The sequence below is a fragment of the Gopherus evgoodei genome, chromosome 1, assembly GCF_007399415.2.
Source record: "Gopherus evgoodei ecotype Sinaloan lineage chromosome 1, rGopEvg1_v1.p, whole genome shotgun sequence".
Lineage (NCBI taxonomy): Eukaryota > Metazoa > Chordata > Testudines > Testudinidae > Gopherus > Gopherus evgoodei.
In genome coordinates this window covers 190,989,102-191,003,797 of record NC_044322.1, presented here as the reverse complement: position 1 = coordinate 191,003,797, position 14,696 = coordinate 190,989,102, and the positions used below count along the sequence as shown (strand labels likewise).

The following is a 14,696-nucleotide window of genomic DNA, read 5'->3' as shown; positions in this document are numbered from 1 at the left end:
CTACATAGTAGTGAAATATAGTATTCAGTTTGTGAAACCACTCATGCGGTTTCATCTCTGGAAAAGGAGAGTTTTATGACAGATTTCAACCAAGAAACGAGACATACTAGCTCTGGGTTTGTTTATTTATTCTGGTGGGAAGGGGTGGCTAATGTGGGGTTTTCGGTTTAAGGAAACTTCCATCAAGATACTTTACGTTGCATATTTTAAAAAAAGACGGCAAACAAAAACTACTCCTGGGTTACATACCAGTAACCAGAAGTCTCCCATTGTGTAATCTCCTCCATTATTATCATTTGTATTGTGGAGGCCCCTACCTATGGTCCCCTCTCATAGACCAGGGCCCTCCTGTGGCAGTCACTGTATAAACACAGACAGCCCCTGTCCTAAAGAGTTTACTACCATAAGTGTAATTTTAAAGAGCTAAACTCTATGAATTTTCCATAAGAACCACCTTGCTAGACTTCAGCACTGTAAGGGTATGTCTACACTATGAAATTAGGTTGATTTTATAGAAGTCAATTTTTAGAAATTGCTTTTATACCATCGATTCCGTATGTCCACACTAAATGCATTAAGTCGGCGGAGTAAGTCCTCACTACCGTGGCTAGCATTGACTTACGGAGCAGTGCACTGTGGGTAGCTATCCCACAGTTCCCGTAGTTTCCACTGTCCAAATAGGAAATGAAATTCATAAGTTCCCAGGGCTTTTCCTGTGCACCTGGCTAGTGCATCGGAGTATAAAGTGCTGTCCAGAGTGGTCACAATAGAGTACTCTGGGATAGCTCCTGGAGACCAATACCATCGATTTGCATCCGCACTACCCCAAATTCGACCCAGCAAGGTCGATTTTAGCACTACTCTCTTAGTCGGGGAGGAGTACAGAGGTTGATTTTAAGAGTCCTTTAGGTCAACAGAACAGGGTTGGTTGTGTGGACACAGTCATTTTTAAATCGACCTAATGCAGCTAAATTTGACCTAACCCCGTAGTGTAGACCAGGCCTTAGTTTCACATTTACTTTCACTGTGAACATGCACCATCAAATTGCCAGTCGTCAACTAGCACTGCACCTCACCATATAAGCCCTCTGTCCTTCCTGCACAATATAATACGTAAGTGGAAGTGAATCCATGGAAAATAGTGATTGAAACTGTGCGTTAACTGATCAAGTTTTCTTCAACTTATTATAGTTTCCCACTCTTACCAGACTGGCCATGTCTACACTACAAACTTTGGTCAATACAAATTACATTGACATAAAGCTGTCACAGTTATGATGTCGCTTGTGTGCATGTATACTTGGCTCCTTGTGTTGGTGCTATACATGCTCACCGGGAGTGCTTGTGTCGGTGCACAGTGCAGTGCACCATAGGTAGGTATCCCAGTGCGCAACCTGCCATTGTCCACCACTCTGTTTTTTGGGAAGTTTTCACAATGCATGGTGGGGCAAAACTGAGTTGCACAGGGCTGCCTGTGAACAAGGGATCAATTTCCCACCGTGCATCTGCCTTCATCCCATAATGTCATCTATATCACATAATTTTCGTGCCTTCTTAAGAATCCCACAAACTTGCATGACCCTCCTCGCTGTCTGCCATCTCTGACAGAAGCATGGAGCCGTCACAGCTCTGCACCACCGTCATAAGCACTGCAAGCATAGGAAGCGCTATCCTGTTATTTGCAGAGCCATAAGAAAAACTGAATGAGCAGGGAACATGACTTTCTTGAAGGACAGATTTTGAGGGACATAGTGAGAACTAATTCCAGGCTGTTGATGGCATTCATGGTGGTGGAATGCTGCTCCTGGGCCCAAGAAACAAGCACTGACTGGTGGGATCACATCATAAAGCAGGCTTAGGATGATGAACAGCAACTGCAGAACTTTCCAATGCACAAGTCTACATTCCTGGATCTCTGTGCCAAGCTTGCCCCAGCCCTCCAGCACAGGGACATCAAAATGAGAGCTGCACTGACCATGGAGAGGCAAGTGGCAATAGCACTGTGGAAGCTTGCAGTGCCAAATTGCTACCAGTCAGTGGGAAATAATCTCCTGCTACACAGTACTATGATTCTCAGCAATGTGCAGGACATAGTGTATGTATTTTCAGCAAAAGGGTTTCCAAACTGCAGTGGAGCAACAGACAGCATGAATATTCCTATTTTGGCACCACACCACATAGCCACAGAGTATATCAACAGAAATGGCTACTTTTCTATGGTGATGCAAGTATTGGTGAATCAGTAGAGACACTTCACTGACATTAATGGTAGCTAGTCAGGGATGGTGTGGGATGCTCACATCTTTAAGAACACAGGACTGTTCAGAAAGCTACGAGTAGGGACAGTTAGTTTTTCCTGACTAACGAATTGCTATTGATGATGTTGAAATGCCAATAGTGATCCTGGGGGACCCAGCCTACCCCTTGCTCTCCTGGCACATTAACCCATACCCCAGCCACCTCAACAGCACCAAGACAAGATTCAACTACTGGTTCAGCAGATACAGAATGACAGTTAAATGAGCTTTTGGTAGGGACATTGGCGTTGTTTACTCACAAGACTGGATCAGAGTGAAAGAAGAACCCCAATTATTATATCTGCCTCGTGTATCCTGCATAGTATCTGTGAAGCAAATGTGGAAAAGTTGCCACGGGACTAGAAACAGAGGTGGAGAGGAGCTCAACACGTAGCTATATGGCTCAGGGAGGCTTTGAAAGAGCACTTTAACAGTAAGCCCTTGTAACGTCTTGTGACATACCGTACTCTACCTGTCTATGCTGAATTGGGGCTTGTTAGGAATTGTGTGTTGCTTGATGTATGTCTATGAATATAACTCTTTCAATGCAACTATTAAATGTTGCAGTGCTTGCTGCACATCTATGATTATTACACCATGTTTGTCACTGATCCTATGAGTTATGTCACACCGTACAGTAGCTAGTAGGTGGGTGCTTTCAGAACTACTAGGCACTCTGCAACATATGTTGTGAACGAGTAAACAGGAATGATTTTCCAAATAATACAATTTTATTCAGTATCAAAATCAGTTGGGGGGGAAGGAGTCTGCAATTTAAAACCAAATACACAAAATACTTAATATATTAATGAAACAGAACTTAACAAGGGGAAAAAACATTCATGTCTATTTTGCCTACACATACATCAACATTGGCTTTCACAAGTCAGCATATGTGAAGCTTGCTGTATCCTTAATGTCACCTAGCATGAAGAGGTAGGGGTAGAAATGCAGGTCCTGATGCCATGTGGCAGAAAGTGTAAGGAGCTGCTGAAATGGAGTTCTCCATGGACTGCAAAGGGAGGCGAACCCATGATTGTTGAACGTGCAGACTGTGGTGTTGGGACAATTTTTATAGTGGGGGTGCTGAAAGCCATTGGAAACCACTTCAAGTCAGGCGGTGCTGCTGCACCCTCAGCACCACTAGTTCCAGCACCACTGCCTGCAGCATCTGTGTTTGTCAACGGAGAAGCCTCCTTATGTCCCGATGCATCTCCCTTTCTTTTTTTCCTGCTGGGATTCTCGCTTCTCTACTCTTCCCTTCTCCAAGCTGCCAGCTGTATTCACCTTCAAGGTCCTTTGCTCACGGTCTGATCAGCACTGGTTACAGGATCTCATTGAACATGGAATTCCAAGTTCTCTTCTTTCCTCTTATCTGGCTCAGGCATTCCACGGATCTGCAGAAGGAACCCCTATTTGCCGCAACAGCTGTAGCTGCAGATAAAACACACAGTGGTACCATTATCAATACAATCACAAGAGAAAGCGAAAGTTAAGATTCAAAATGCCCTTCTCTTGCTCCTCTAAAGTTTTACACAAGATGCGCTTGTTGACACTTCAATAAGGGGTGGTTATTTTATCAGATCTCTTATTTCTGAAGGTAACAAAGGCAGAGAAAGCACAGTTGCTGCTGGGGGCCCATATATTGTTAGCCTATGTACTGCAGTGGTGCCTGTTAAAGGTATTGCTGACTGGTGTGGGGGAAAGCAGGGTCCGCTTTAACAAGTGCAAGGCCCAATTCGTACTCACCCGGCGGCGCTCCGGGTCTTCGGCGGCACTTCGGCAGCAGGTCCTTCACTCACTCCGTCTTCCGTGGCACTCAAGGAGCTGCTGCCAAAATGCCGCAGAAGACCTGCAGCAAGTGAAGGATCCACTGCCGAAGACCCCCGGAGCGCTGCTGGGTAAGTAAAAATTAAAATGGTGCTGGCACGGGGCCCTCTTAGGTGCGGGGCCTGATTCGGGAGAATCGGGCGAATCAGCCTAAAGCCGGCCCTGTGGGAAAGCATCCTACCATCGAAGAAGAAATAAGTGGGCCATCCCTAGAAACCTTCAGGAGAGGATTGCAGAGTATCCCCATGGAAGTCTAATCAAGATCTCTCAGGATTAAAGGGACATTCCTATGTACATAAATAAACTGCTCTGCCTGGGCCCCCTTGCCTAACTCTATAGCGGAATTAAAAGCAGATAACAACACTACTTATCTTCATAGTACCACTACCTATTCTAGTACTAGTAAATTAATGAAAAGTTGATAGCTGTGTCCTGTTAAGTTGGGGGCGCCATCACTGTAATGGGAAATAAATTTACACGCTTACCCAAAGGTCCTTTCCCTGCATCAGGCTCTCCAATGCTTGACTGCCGGGACTGACTGGATTGCAGTAGAGTATCAAACAGGTACTGGCTCGTGGCATAGCTAGACCTCCCAGTCACGCGTCCCCCATCCTCCTCTTCCTTCTTCTTCTTCTCCTTGCGGGTCACACTAGGGGCCTGTGACTTGGCTCCTCAGAGGTATTCACACTGGTCTGCAGGGTGGATAAGGGGGTTTCCACCAAGTATGACATGCAGTTCTTTGTGAAAGCGGTAGGTTTGCGGCTCAGCATCAGATTGTCTGTTGGCCTCTCTGGCTTTCTGATATGCCATCTGCAGTTCCTTTGCTGTCACGCAACACTTTTGTTGTTCCCTTTCATACCCATTCTCCTGCATCCTCCATGCAACCTACTCAGATGTCAACATTTCTACAGCTGGTCTGTAGCTGTGCTTGTAAAGTCTCTTCTTCTCACAGGCCAAGGAGATTCAATATTTCCTGCCTACTCCAGGCAGGAGTACTTCTGGACTGCGTAGCCAGCATGGCCCACGGCACACAACAACAGAGAGCTGGAAAAGGCATTTCAAAAATATGCAGGGTTTTAAAGGAGCGTGGGGCCTTCCAGTCTTCTGTAACCCTGAGCAGTGGAGTTCACAATTGTAACCAAAACACGCAGTGTTGGGCATTGTGGGACAGCTGCTGGAGGACTATTAGGGTAGACATAAGTAAAAGTGTCTACACCTACACTGCATTGACCTTAGTACATCGAACATGGCTCAACACCACTCAAGGAGGTGGTGTTACTGTGCCGCTGTAATGGGGCACTTACATCAGTGGCAGACAAATTTAAGCATAGACACATGCATCACTAGGTCAATGCAAGATGGCTTACAACGACCCATCTTTGTAGTGTAGACCGGTCCGGAGAAGGAGTGTCCCCTTCAAGGACAGGACGAAAGGAATAAATATCTAAAAAGTATCAACATAAAGAAAACATCTAAACAATTATTGCTTGCTCAAACTGCATGTCCAGACAAACATGCACCTTATAGATGGCTGAGAACTTCAATTTGTAGTTAAGATTTCAAGAGTGTAGCTGTGAGCATGATATTTAGATTAAAAGAAAAGTAAACAAAAAGTTTTAAAGACTGTTAAAGAGAAGATGTATTTCCTTTTATACCGTTTTGCAGACCCATGTACAATGGAAATACTTCTTTCTGGGTCCATGGGGCCTAAGAAGTGATCACGTGGAGCCTCTCTCCCATGGTTTCATACTACCCTTCAATTTCCTTCAATTGCCCTTCAATTTAGTTGAGGTTCCAACATTTTCAAGCTATGTTTGGATTTCTCTGTGCCAACAAGGGAACACAGAACCTGGTGCAGTTCTCGCTCCACAAATTTGAAATAGCTCTTTCAAAATCCATGTAGACTCAACGGATGTGTATTTCAAGAGTACTTTGTACAATATTTTTTTCTGATTTATTTTAAGGTTTGGGTCAAAATTACAGAAGATGATCTATACAATGAACTACTGATACTTTTCTTTTTTTTTAATTAAAAAATTCACAACACATTTCTGTAATTGTGCCTGCTCTGAAACCTCCTTTAGCTAGAAGAACTAAAATCCATAGCATTCTAACATGGATGTACTGTTACAAAGTACAGTTTGCTGAGCTGTATTTATAAAAAAAATTCTCAACAACTTAAAAAGTTAATGGTGAAAGCCGCTTTTTCCTATTCTTTACATACGCTTTGCTATATATTTAAAGATTGAGGTCAGAAAGATGAATTTTGCCCGCTTTTAAAATAATTTTGCCTGCGATGACTGAATGCAAATAGAACACAGAAAATAGTTTATTCTTAGTCAGACGGTCACTAGCTCTGTAAAATACTATTACAAAACTATGAAACAGCAGGAAACAATACATATTAAGTGGTATATATAACTGAAAGAATAAAATCATTTTAGGTAAACAAATGCTAATACAATGGAAAATTGTGCTAATTAACAGCTAAAAAAAAAAACTTACCACTCATCCGTGAAGTCCAATTTTATCGTGCTTGTAGTAGTTCCTTCTGTACTGTAGTGCAAACTTAAAACTGGTTCACCTGTTCCAGTTCGCGGACTCTGCTTTTCACTGTCTGTAAACAAGGGTTGATAATATTTGAAGGCGTGTCAGTAATTTATGTAAAACTTAACTAATGGAAACACCTTCAGAAGTGAATTAAGATAACCAAAAAATTTTCTCTAATACAATCTGTTTTAAAGCCAGACACAGACCAAACTAAAAGTTAAATGCTTTAGTGTGATCGCACTGAATTTATACTTTGCAAAGCTTAGGGACTAGCCTAAAGATATAACAATTTGTATTTAAAACAATGAAGAGGGCATATGTGGTCCTTAGATTCAGCCATAAGATTCCTTCTGATTTACATGGGAGCCAAACACAGAATCATAGAAATATAGAGCTGGATGCCAAGATATCATCAAGTCCAGCCCCCTGTGCTGAGATAGGACACCAAGTAAACCTAGATTATCCCTAACAGATGTTTGTCCAACCTGTTCCTAAAAACTTCCAGTGATGGAGACTCCACAACCTCCCTTGGAGGCCTAATTCAGAGTCCAACTACCCTTATGGTTAGAAAGTTTTCCCTAATATTTAACCTACACCACTCTTGCTGCAAATTAAGCCCATTACTTCTTGTCCTTACCTCAGAGTACATGGAGACCACTTGATCGGCATCTTCATTATAAAAGCCCTTTAACATACTTAAAGACTTATCAGGTACCACCTCAGTTTTCTTTTCTCAAGACTAAACATGCCCAGTTTTTTCCCTCCACAAACCTAGATCAGGTTTTCTAAAGATTTTATAATTTTTGTTGCTCTCTTCATCTCTCTGTTTGTCCACGTCTTTCCTAAAGTGTGACACCCAGAATTAGACACAGTACTTCAGCTGAGGCATCACCAGTACTGAGCAGAGTGGTATAATTAGCACCCATGTCTTACATATGACACTTCTGTTAATATACCCAGAATGATATCAGCCTTTTTGGCAACTGCATCACATTGTTGACTCACTCAATCTGTGATCCATTATGACCACCCAGGTCCTTTTCAGCAGTACTACCACCTACCCAGTTATTCCCCATTTTCTAGTTTTGCATTTGATTCTTCCTTCCTAATTGAAGTACTTTGCACTTGGGTTCATTGAATAATTTTACTGATTTCAGACCAATTCTCCAATCTGTCAAGGTCATTTTGAATTCTAATCCTGTTCTCCAAACTGCTTGCATGTGCTCCATTATCCAAATCGTTAATGAAAATATTGAATAGTACCAGACCCAGGACTGAACCTCTGGCTCCCAACTAGATATGTCCTCCCAGTTTGAGGGTGAAACACTGACAATTCTGAGTACTGTCTTTCAACCAACTGTGCACCCACTGCACAGAAATTCCATCTAGACCAGTGCTTCTCAAAGTTGGGCAGCCGCTTGTTCAGGGAAAGCCCCTGGCAGTCTGGGCCAGTTTGTTTACCTGCCTTGTCCACAGCCAATGGGGACTGCGGGAAGCGGCGGCGGTGGCCAAGGGATGTGCTGGCTGCTCTTCTCACAGCCCCCATTGGCCTGGAGGGGCAAACCGTGGCTGATCGGCTGATGCGGCAGGTAAACAAACTGGCCCAGACCACCGGGGGCTTTCCCTGAACAAGCAGCGGACCAGCTTTGAGAAGCACTGATATAGACCACATTTCTCTAATTTGCTCATGAGAATGTTATGTAGGATTGTGTCAAAAGCCTTATTAAAATAAAAACATTACGTTTACTGATTTCCCCCATTCACTAGATCAGTAACCTTGCATACTTGTTATTCCTTATAACCCTATCATCCTCTAGGAGTTTACAAAACAATTTTTTAATAATTTGTTCCAATAGCTTTCCAGGTTTTAAAGTTAGGCTGACTGATCAATAATTCCCCAGGTCTTCTTTGTTCCCCTTTTTAAAAATAACTACAAATTTTTGCCCTTCTCCAGTTCTCTGAGACCTCACCCATGTCCATGAGTTTCCAAAGATAACTGCTAACAGATCCAAAATTGCTGCAGCTAGTTCCCTAAACAACCTTGGATGAATTTCATGAGGCTCCGCCGACTTGAACACATCTAACTTATCTAAATATTCTTTAACCTGTTCTGTCCCCATTTTGGCTTGCGTTCCTTCCCCTGTGATTTGGTCCTTTGTGAGCACGACTTTGGATAGCTACCATCCAACTATTATACTGAGGTTTGGAGTTTGTTGTATGGGAACGTGGACTGTCATTTCATTCAGTGCTACATTTTGAAAGTGCTCCTCTTCCCCCCCCATCACCTAAAAAGTTATCCTAGTGTGAATGTTCTTTATGCTGAAACTCTAAGAATGTGAACTGACAATAAAATTTACTTCAGCAGTACTACTGAATACCAGGTGCACAGAGTTAAGAGATCACAAAGAGTCTGTGCAATGGGCTCTATGGTAACAGCACTGCTCTACGGCATCCTTCCCTGAAGGAAGGTTCATAGCCAGTAGGCCCATTTACATCATGGACCTCCTGTCTACAAACACACACCACTTAAGAGTGTGCAGTAGCCAATTCCTGCTAATAAAGGTTATGGGCAGTAACATCAAATATACATTTATTACACAGGTGCTCCTTGTTCTGAACCTAGATTAATGGGAGAATTCTTGACTTCCACGCCCCACGTCACCTATGTGAAGCCCACTTAGTCCAGCCTCATATGAATTAGGAGAATGTCAGTCACCCTTTGATGTTAATATATTAATTTATTAGTTGTTGAACATCAATGTACAGTCTTCCCTTTGCTGTCATTGGGAGTTCCACTCCCCCTCCCCCCCCAAAAAAACAACACAATTTTCCTCACAAACCAGCTTCTTATACTCGATCCTGCTGTGAAGCCATCACCCTACATCTGTAGCACCATGACTTTTCTTCCACGATTTCAAATAATGAGCAAATTCTGACCATTGAAGTCATTGACCTTTCTCTACATAACAACAGGGTCAAATTTTACTCATGCTTTGTCACTGCAGGATCAATAGAACGAAAGAGAGGTTGCTCACCATGTGCAGTTAAGTCTAGTTCTTTGAGCTGAATGTCCTTATGGGTGCTCCACTTCAGGTGCACGTGTTCCCCACGCACCTTTGACTGGACATTTTCATTAGCAGTGGTAGTTCAGCCCATGCATGCCATTTGCTCACTCTGACCGTCTTTGCTAGACAGTATTGGAACCTTCCCAGAACCATGTTTACTCTGAAAACGATGGGATTTTCCTGCCTCACTGGTACCAGAGGAGCCTTTTGCGCCTCTATCGTACCAAGCCTCAAGGCTATTGACCTGGTCAGAGAGTGAGGTCTTTTTGAAGAGGATACCTTAAGAAGCAAATTAGAGCTCCTCTTAGAATCTTTAGAGGAGGTATTTGAAGCCTTCCCCTATCTAGAAGGGTGTTGCACTGAGGTCGAATGACCACTAGGAGACTGTGGCGACTGATGTAAAGCGGGGGTTCTCCTGACCTGGCTCTGAAGTGGGAGGAAAGGAGCACTCCTACATTAACAGTCGAAGCTTGATTTTGCAGTTCTTCTGTGCCCTGATTTGAGGGCTCAACAGAAATTATACTTCTGTGAGACATGCAATTCACCCAGGCAGTGAACGTACATACAGCGTCCGTCACTGACCAGGATAGCCTCTCTGCATATGAGCCAATACCTAAACCCCAGTGACTCAGACATGTCCCTCACAGGGAGGATTTCCCAAGAAGAAATTAAACAATCTTTCAATAACCAGTAATTATCTGCTAATATTGATAGTCCATCGCTGACTAGGACGATATTGTCACATTTTTCATCTATGGCTAAGCATTTCACTCTGAAGTTCGAACCCTGATGCACAGTCAGCCAAAATAAGGGCATGGGAAGTCCATATCTATGATGTTTGATGATGCAGCTCTGTGATGCATTTCACATGCAGCCTGGAGACTATTTTGTCTATCTGCTCAAACCTGTTACATGCTGATCTTGTCAGAGACCCCAAATGAGTCCAGTTCTGAGCCATTTGCTTGAGTTCTTTGACATGGATGCCAGCCTACTGGAGACTGCTCATCAGGTTATCTTTGAAGCACTTATGCGGACAACGCTTCTTTTTTTTGCCCTGCCTCAGCTCCTTATACAAGATCTGTTTTGGGAGACAGTGGTCTTCCATTCTGATGACATGTCTGGTCCACCTAAGTTGTGCTCTCAGTAGCATTTCCTCAATGCTGGTTGTGTTTGCTCTCTCAAGGACCTTGATATTGGTCAATCTGTCCTGCCAGCAAATGTTCATAATTGAGCAGAGTGAGCACATGTGAAATTGCTCAAGATGTTTCATATGCCATCTATAGAGAATCCATGTCTCAGATCCATACAAGAGAGATATTAGGACCACTGTATCAACAATGACCTGAAGGTTGCTATGTCTATGGTCCACCAAGGTGCAGTCATCTGCAAAAAAATGCCTTGATGAGAAGTCTCTCCAGCGTCTTGGTCTTAGCATCAAGTCTCTGAAGGTCAAAGAGGGAGCCATCCAGTTAGTAGCAGATATAAATCCCCCAACCCAAGTCCCTCATGGCATGGCTGAGGACACAGGCAAAGAACAAGTTGAACAGCACTGGAGCAAGTATGCAGTCTTGCTTCACTCCCCTTGAGATTTTGAATACATCAGAAAAGTTACCATTGCAGAGTACTTGTACTGTCATGTGGTCATGGAACAGTCAGATGATTTGTATGAATCTTCTCAGGCAGCCTAGTTTATGTAGAAAAGCCCATAGACCCTCTCTGTTGACATATCAAAGGCTTTGGTCAAGTCACTGAAGACTGCATACTGGTCCATGTTCTGCTCTAAACATTTTTCCTGGACCTGCCTTATGACAAAAATCATAGTACTATGAGCTGGCCTGAAATCACAATGCACTGCTGGCATTCTCTCCTCAGACATGTTTGGAATGAGTCTCTTCAATAAAATGCAAGCTAATATATTCCCTGCAATACATAGTAGGGAAATGCCTCTGTACTTTTCGCAGTCAATTTGCTGCCTTTGGCTTTGAACAGTGATACAATAATAGCATCTTTGAAGTCTTGTGGCATTTCTTCTTCCTCCCAAATGCTACTCAAGATGATGTGAAAACACCGGGATAGCCTTTGGACCTGCTGCTTTGTACAGTTCTGATGGAATACCATCCTTTCCAGATGCCTTTTCAGACCAGAATTCAATTGTTTGAGGGCTTTCATGACGTCAACTGATGGAGGGAATTTGAGATCCTCTTTGATGGGTTTCTTGGTAATTGATCAAAGACACGCCAAATGACTGTGTATGCTCTACTGAGTAGACTATTGAAGCGTTCAGCCCATCTCTGCATGATACTAACAAACTAAATAAACTAAGTAGAATGAACTCAGCAATCAGCCAAGGCACGCACAATGCTGACATGCTAAATTCTGTTTCAGGCTGAGACTGTTTGCCTATACAGCTTGATACAGCCTCAATGTGGGGCACAAGGATATTAGCAGTGCATGCAGAGGTCAAATCGACACTGCTGATTAAAGTCTCCAATCAAAGGTACGTGAGGCACATGAGCACCAGAAGTGGAGCACCCATAGGGACAGTACTGAAAAAACAGACACGTCCGTGTGGGAGAAAAATACTAGTTTTAAACTTTCCTAATAAAAGCAGCAAGAACAATGACAAACAAATAGAAGGAAAATGTATATAATTAAATACGATATTTTAAAAGCATCCTCCAGGACAAAAGTCCTCTTCTGAGATAAAGAGCCAACTGACAGCTACAGGGTTAAGCTTTAACAAGAAATGTAATGTTAAAGAATAAGATGCTTGTTTTAATGGACAAACTATCTACATGCACAGTTCTCTGATGCATTTTGTTTGATAACAATTGTACACTAGCGTCTTTCATCCGAGGAGCTCAAAGAACTTTGATATACTAACTTTAATTGAGCTTCACAGCACCCGTCAGAGGTAGAAGTCCTAATATCCCTGTTTTATAAGTGGGTATAATGAACAAGGAGTCTCAGTGACTTACTCAAGGTCTACAATGAGTCAGTGACAAAGCTGGAAATAGAACTCATAGGTCCTTACTGCTTTTTAGTATCAAATACAGTTTAATCTTTTTATTTCACAGCCATCTGCATAGCAGTGTTAGTCAGCTTTTGTTTGATTTATGGAGTATAGGAACTTGATCATGACTACAACAGTTTTGCCAGTGACAAAATCTTACGTGTGCTGCATGGAAAAATATTTAAGTTGTCATTCACAATTTTAAATAAGATGTTAAAGTAGTATATCTCCTACTGCTTTTCCAGTCTGGATTTCTGTTTCAAAATTTCTAGTTCAAAGCTGCAATGGATAAAATAATAATTTAAGATTAACAGGAAGTATTAAACATTATTCACTGTACAGTGGCAATATTTCTTGAATGACCATTCTAAAATAGAGTTCAGAATCACTCTATATCCATATAATTTACTATAAGTATATATTCAAACATACACAACTCCCCAAGTAAAGACTGCTTACCGAAACAATAAGGGCCATAATTCTGCCACTGAATATATATATAAAACTTCCTTTAAAGTTAACAGAAGACATTGTCTGCAAGCATATGACTGCGAGCATAATTTGACCCTGAACATTCATGTGTGTGTGTATACTGTTGACAGATGGAAACCACTCAGGGTACCAGGGCTATAGCAATTTGGTTTGAAAATTTTAAATAATGTTAAATACATACTTTATACATGTTCTGAATACAAAAAGTTTTTTAAAATGTGGAAAATATAAAGTACGAAAACACAGAGCTAAAATTAAGATATTTTTTGTGAAAGAGCGTTCTATATAACGCATTGAGACACTTATACAAGAGCCTCACCATGGTAACCTCTGCACAATGAGTACCCACAGTGCAGCTCATGGCTGCTCTAAAATACAGCCTGCAGCTGCCTTATTCTGTCAGTGTGGAGTGAGGACAACGCTGATCAAATGCAGGGATTTTTTGCGTGTGAAATTAATCTACTCCAAGAAAACATTGTGGTTATGTGCATTTACATTTTGATTGAAAAATATGTACATTTATAAGTAAATAGGTGCTACCCTTGAGTTCATGGAAACACACCACTTGGTATTACAAAATGTGAGTATCCTCACAGTACAAGTAGATAGCACTGAGTAAGTCAAAATAGAGTCTGAAGCACTTAATCACGAGAAGGGGACAGAAAAGGAGCTTGTGGAATCCAACTCTGTTCCCTCGACCCTCTCCACCACCACCACAACCAGCCAGACAAAGGAGATTTCCTCACTTCAGCGGCTGGATAGGAATGGAAAGAAGAGATACTTTCTTGAATGGCATTTGAGATGAACACAAAATAATTACAATGGAATATCCTAACATTGCTTTGGGATTTTTTTCTCAGTGCAAAAACAATCGGTATCACTGAGTCATGAAGCCACCACTAAATATACTGCTGCATACCACTGGGTAAACGATACGGCCTGTATTTTGAAGGTCAGACTAGATTATCGTATTGGTTCCTTCTGGCTTTAAACATCACAAACCATTCCAGGATATTGCAAGATAAGTCCCTTTGACTCAGTTTGCTGTAGCACAGTAGTTCTTCAAGACTGAGTACACATGGGCACTCCTTTAAATCAATTATCCAGCAATAAGAGCAGCTAGCAGAGTTTGAAAAATGGAATTTGGTAAATGTTTAGAGGAAAAAGTGTGGAAAGACATAGCTGCGAAAATACACTAGAACCTCAGAGTTATGAACACCAGAGCTACGAACTGACAGTCAACCACACACCTCATTTGGAACTTGAAATACACAATCAGGCAGCAGCAGACACAAAAAAAGTAAATACAGTACAGCACTGTGTTAAACAAAAACTACTTAAAAAAAGGGAAAGCAGCATTTTTCTTCTCAGTAAAGTTTCAAAGCTGTATTAAGTCAATGTTCAGTTGTAAACTTTTGAAAGAACAACTGTAACGTTTTGTTCAGAGTT

At 42.0% G+C, this 14,696-nt stretch overlaps 1 protein-coding gene across 15 annotated transcripts in view; it reads right to left on the bottom strand.

Annotated features, from left to right (window-relative positions):
• Nucleotides 1-14,696, bottom strand: part of DCAF6 (DDB1 and CUL4 associated factor 6) — a 175,366-nt gene that overhangs the window by 51,259 nt on the left and 109,411 nt on the right. For all 15 annotated transcript variants that reach the window (XM_030581129.1, XM_030581156.1, XM_030581138.1 and 12 more), the window contains one exon: nt 6,633-6,744. In XM_030581129.1, coding sequence (XP_030436989.1) covers nt 6,633-6,744 — 112 coding nt within the window. The remainder of the gene's footprint in view (nt 1-6,632; nt 6,745-14,696) is intronic.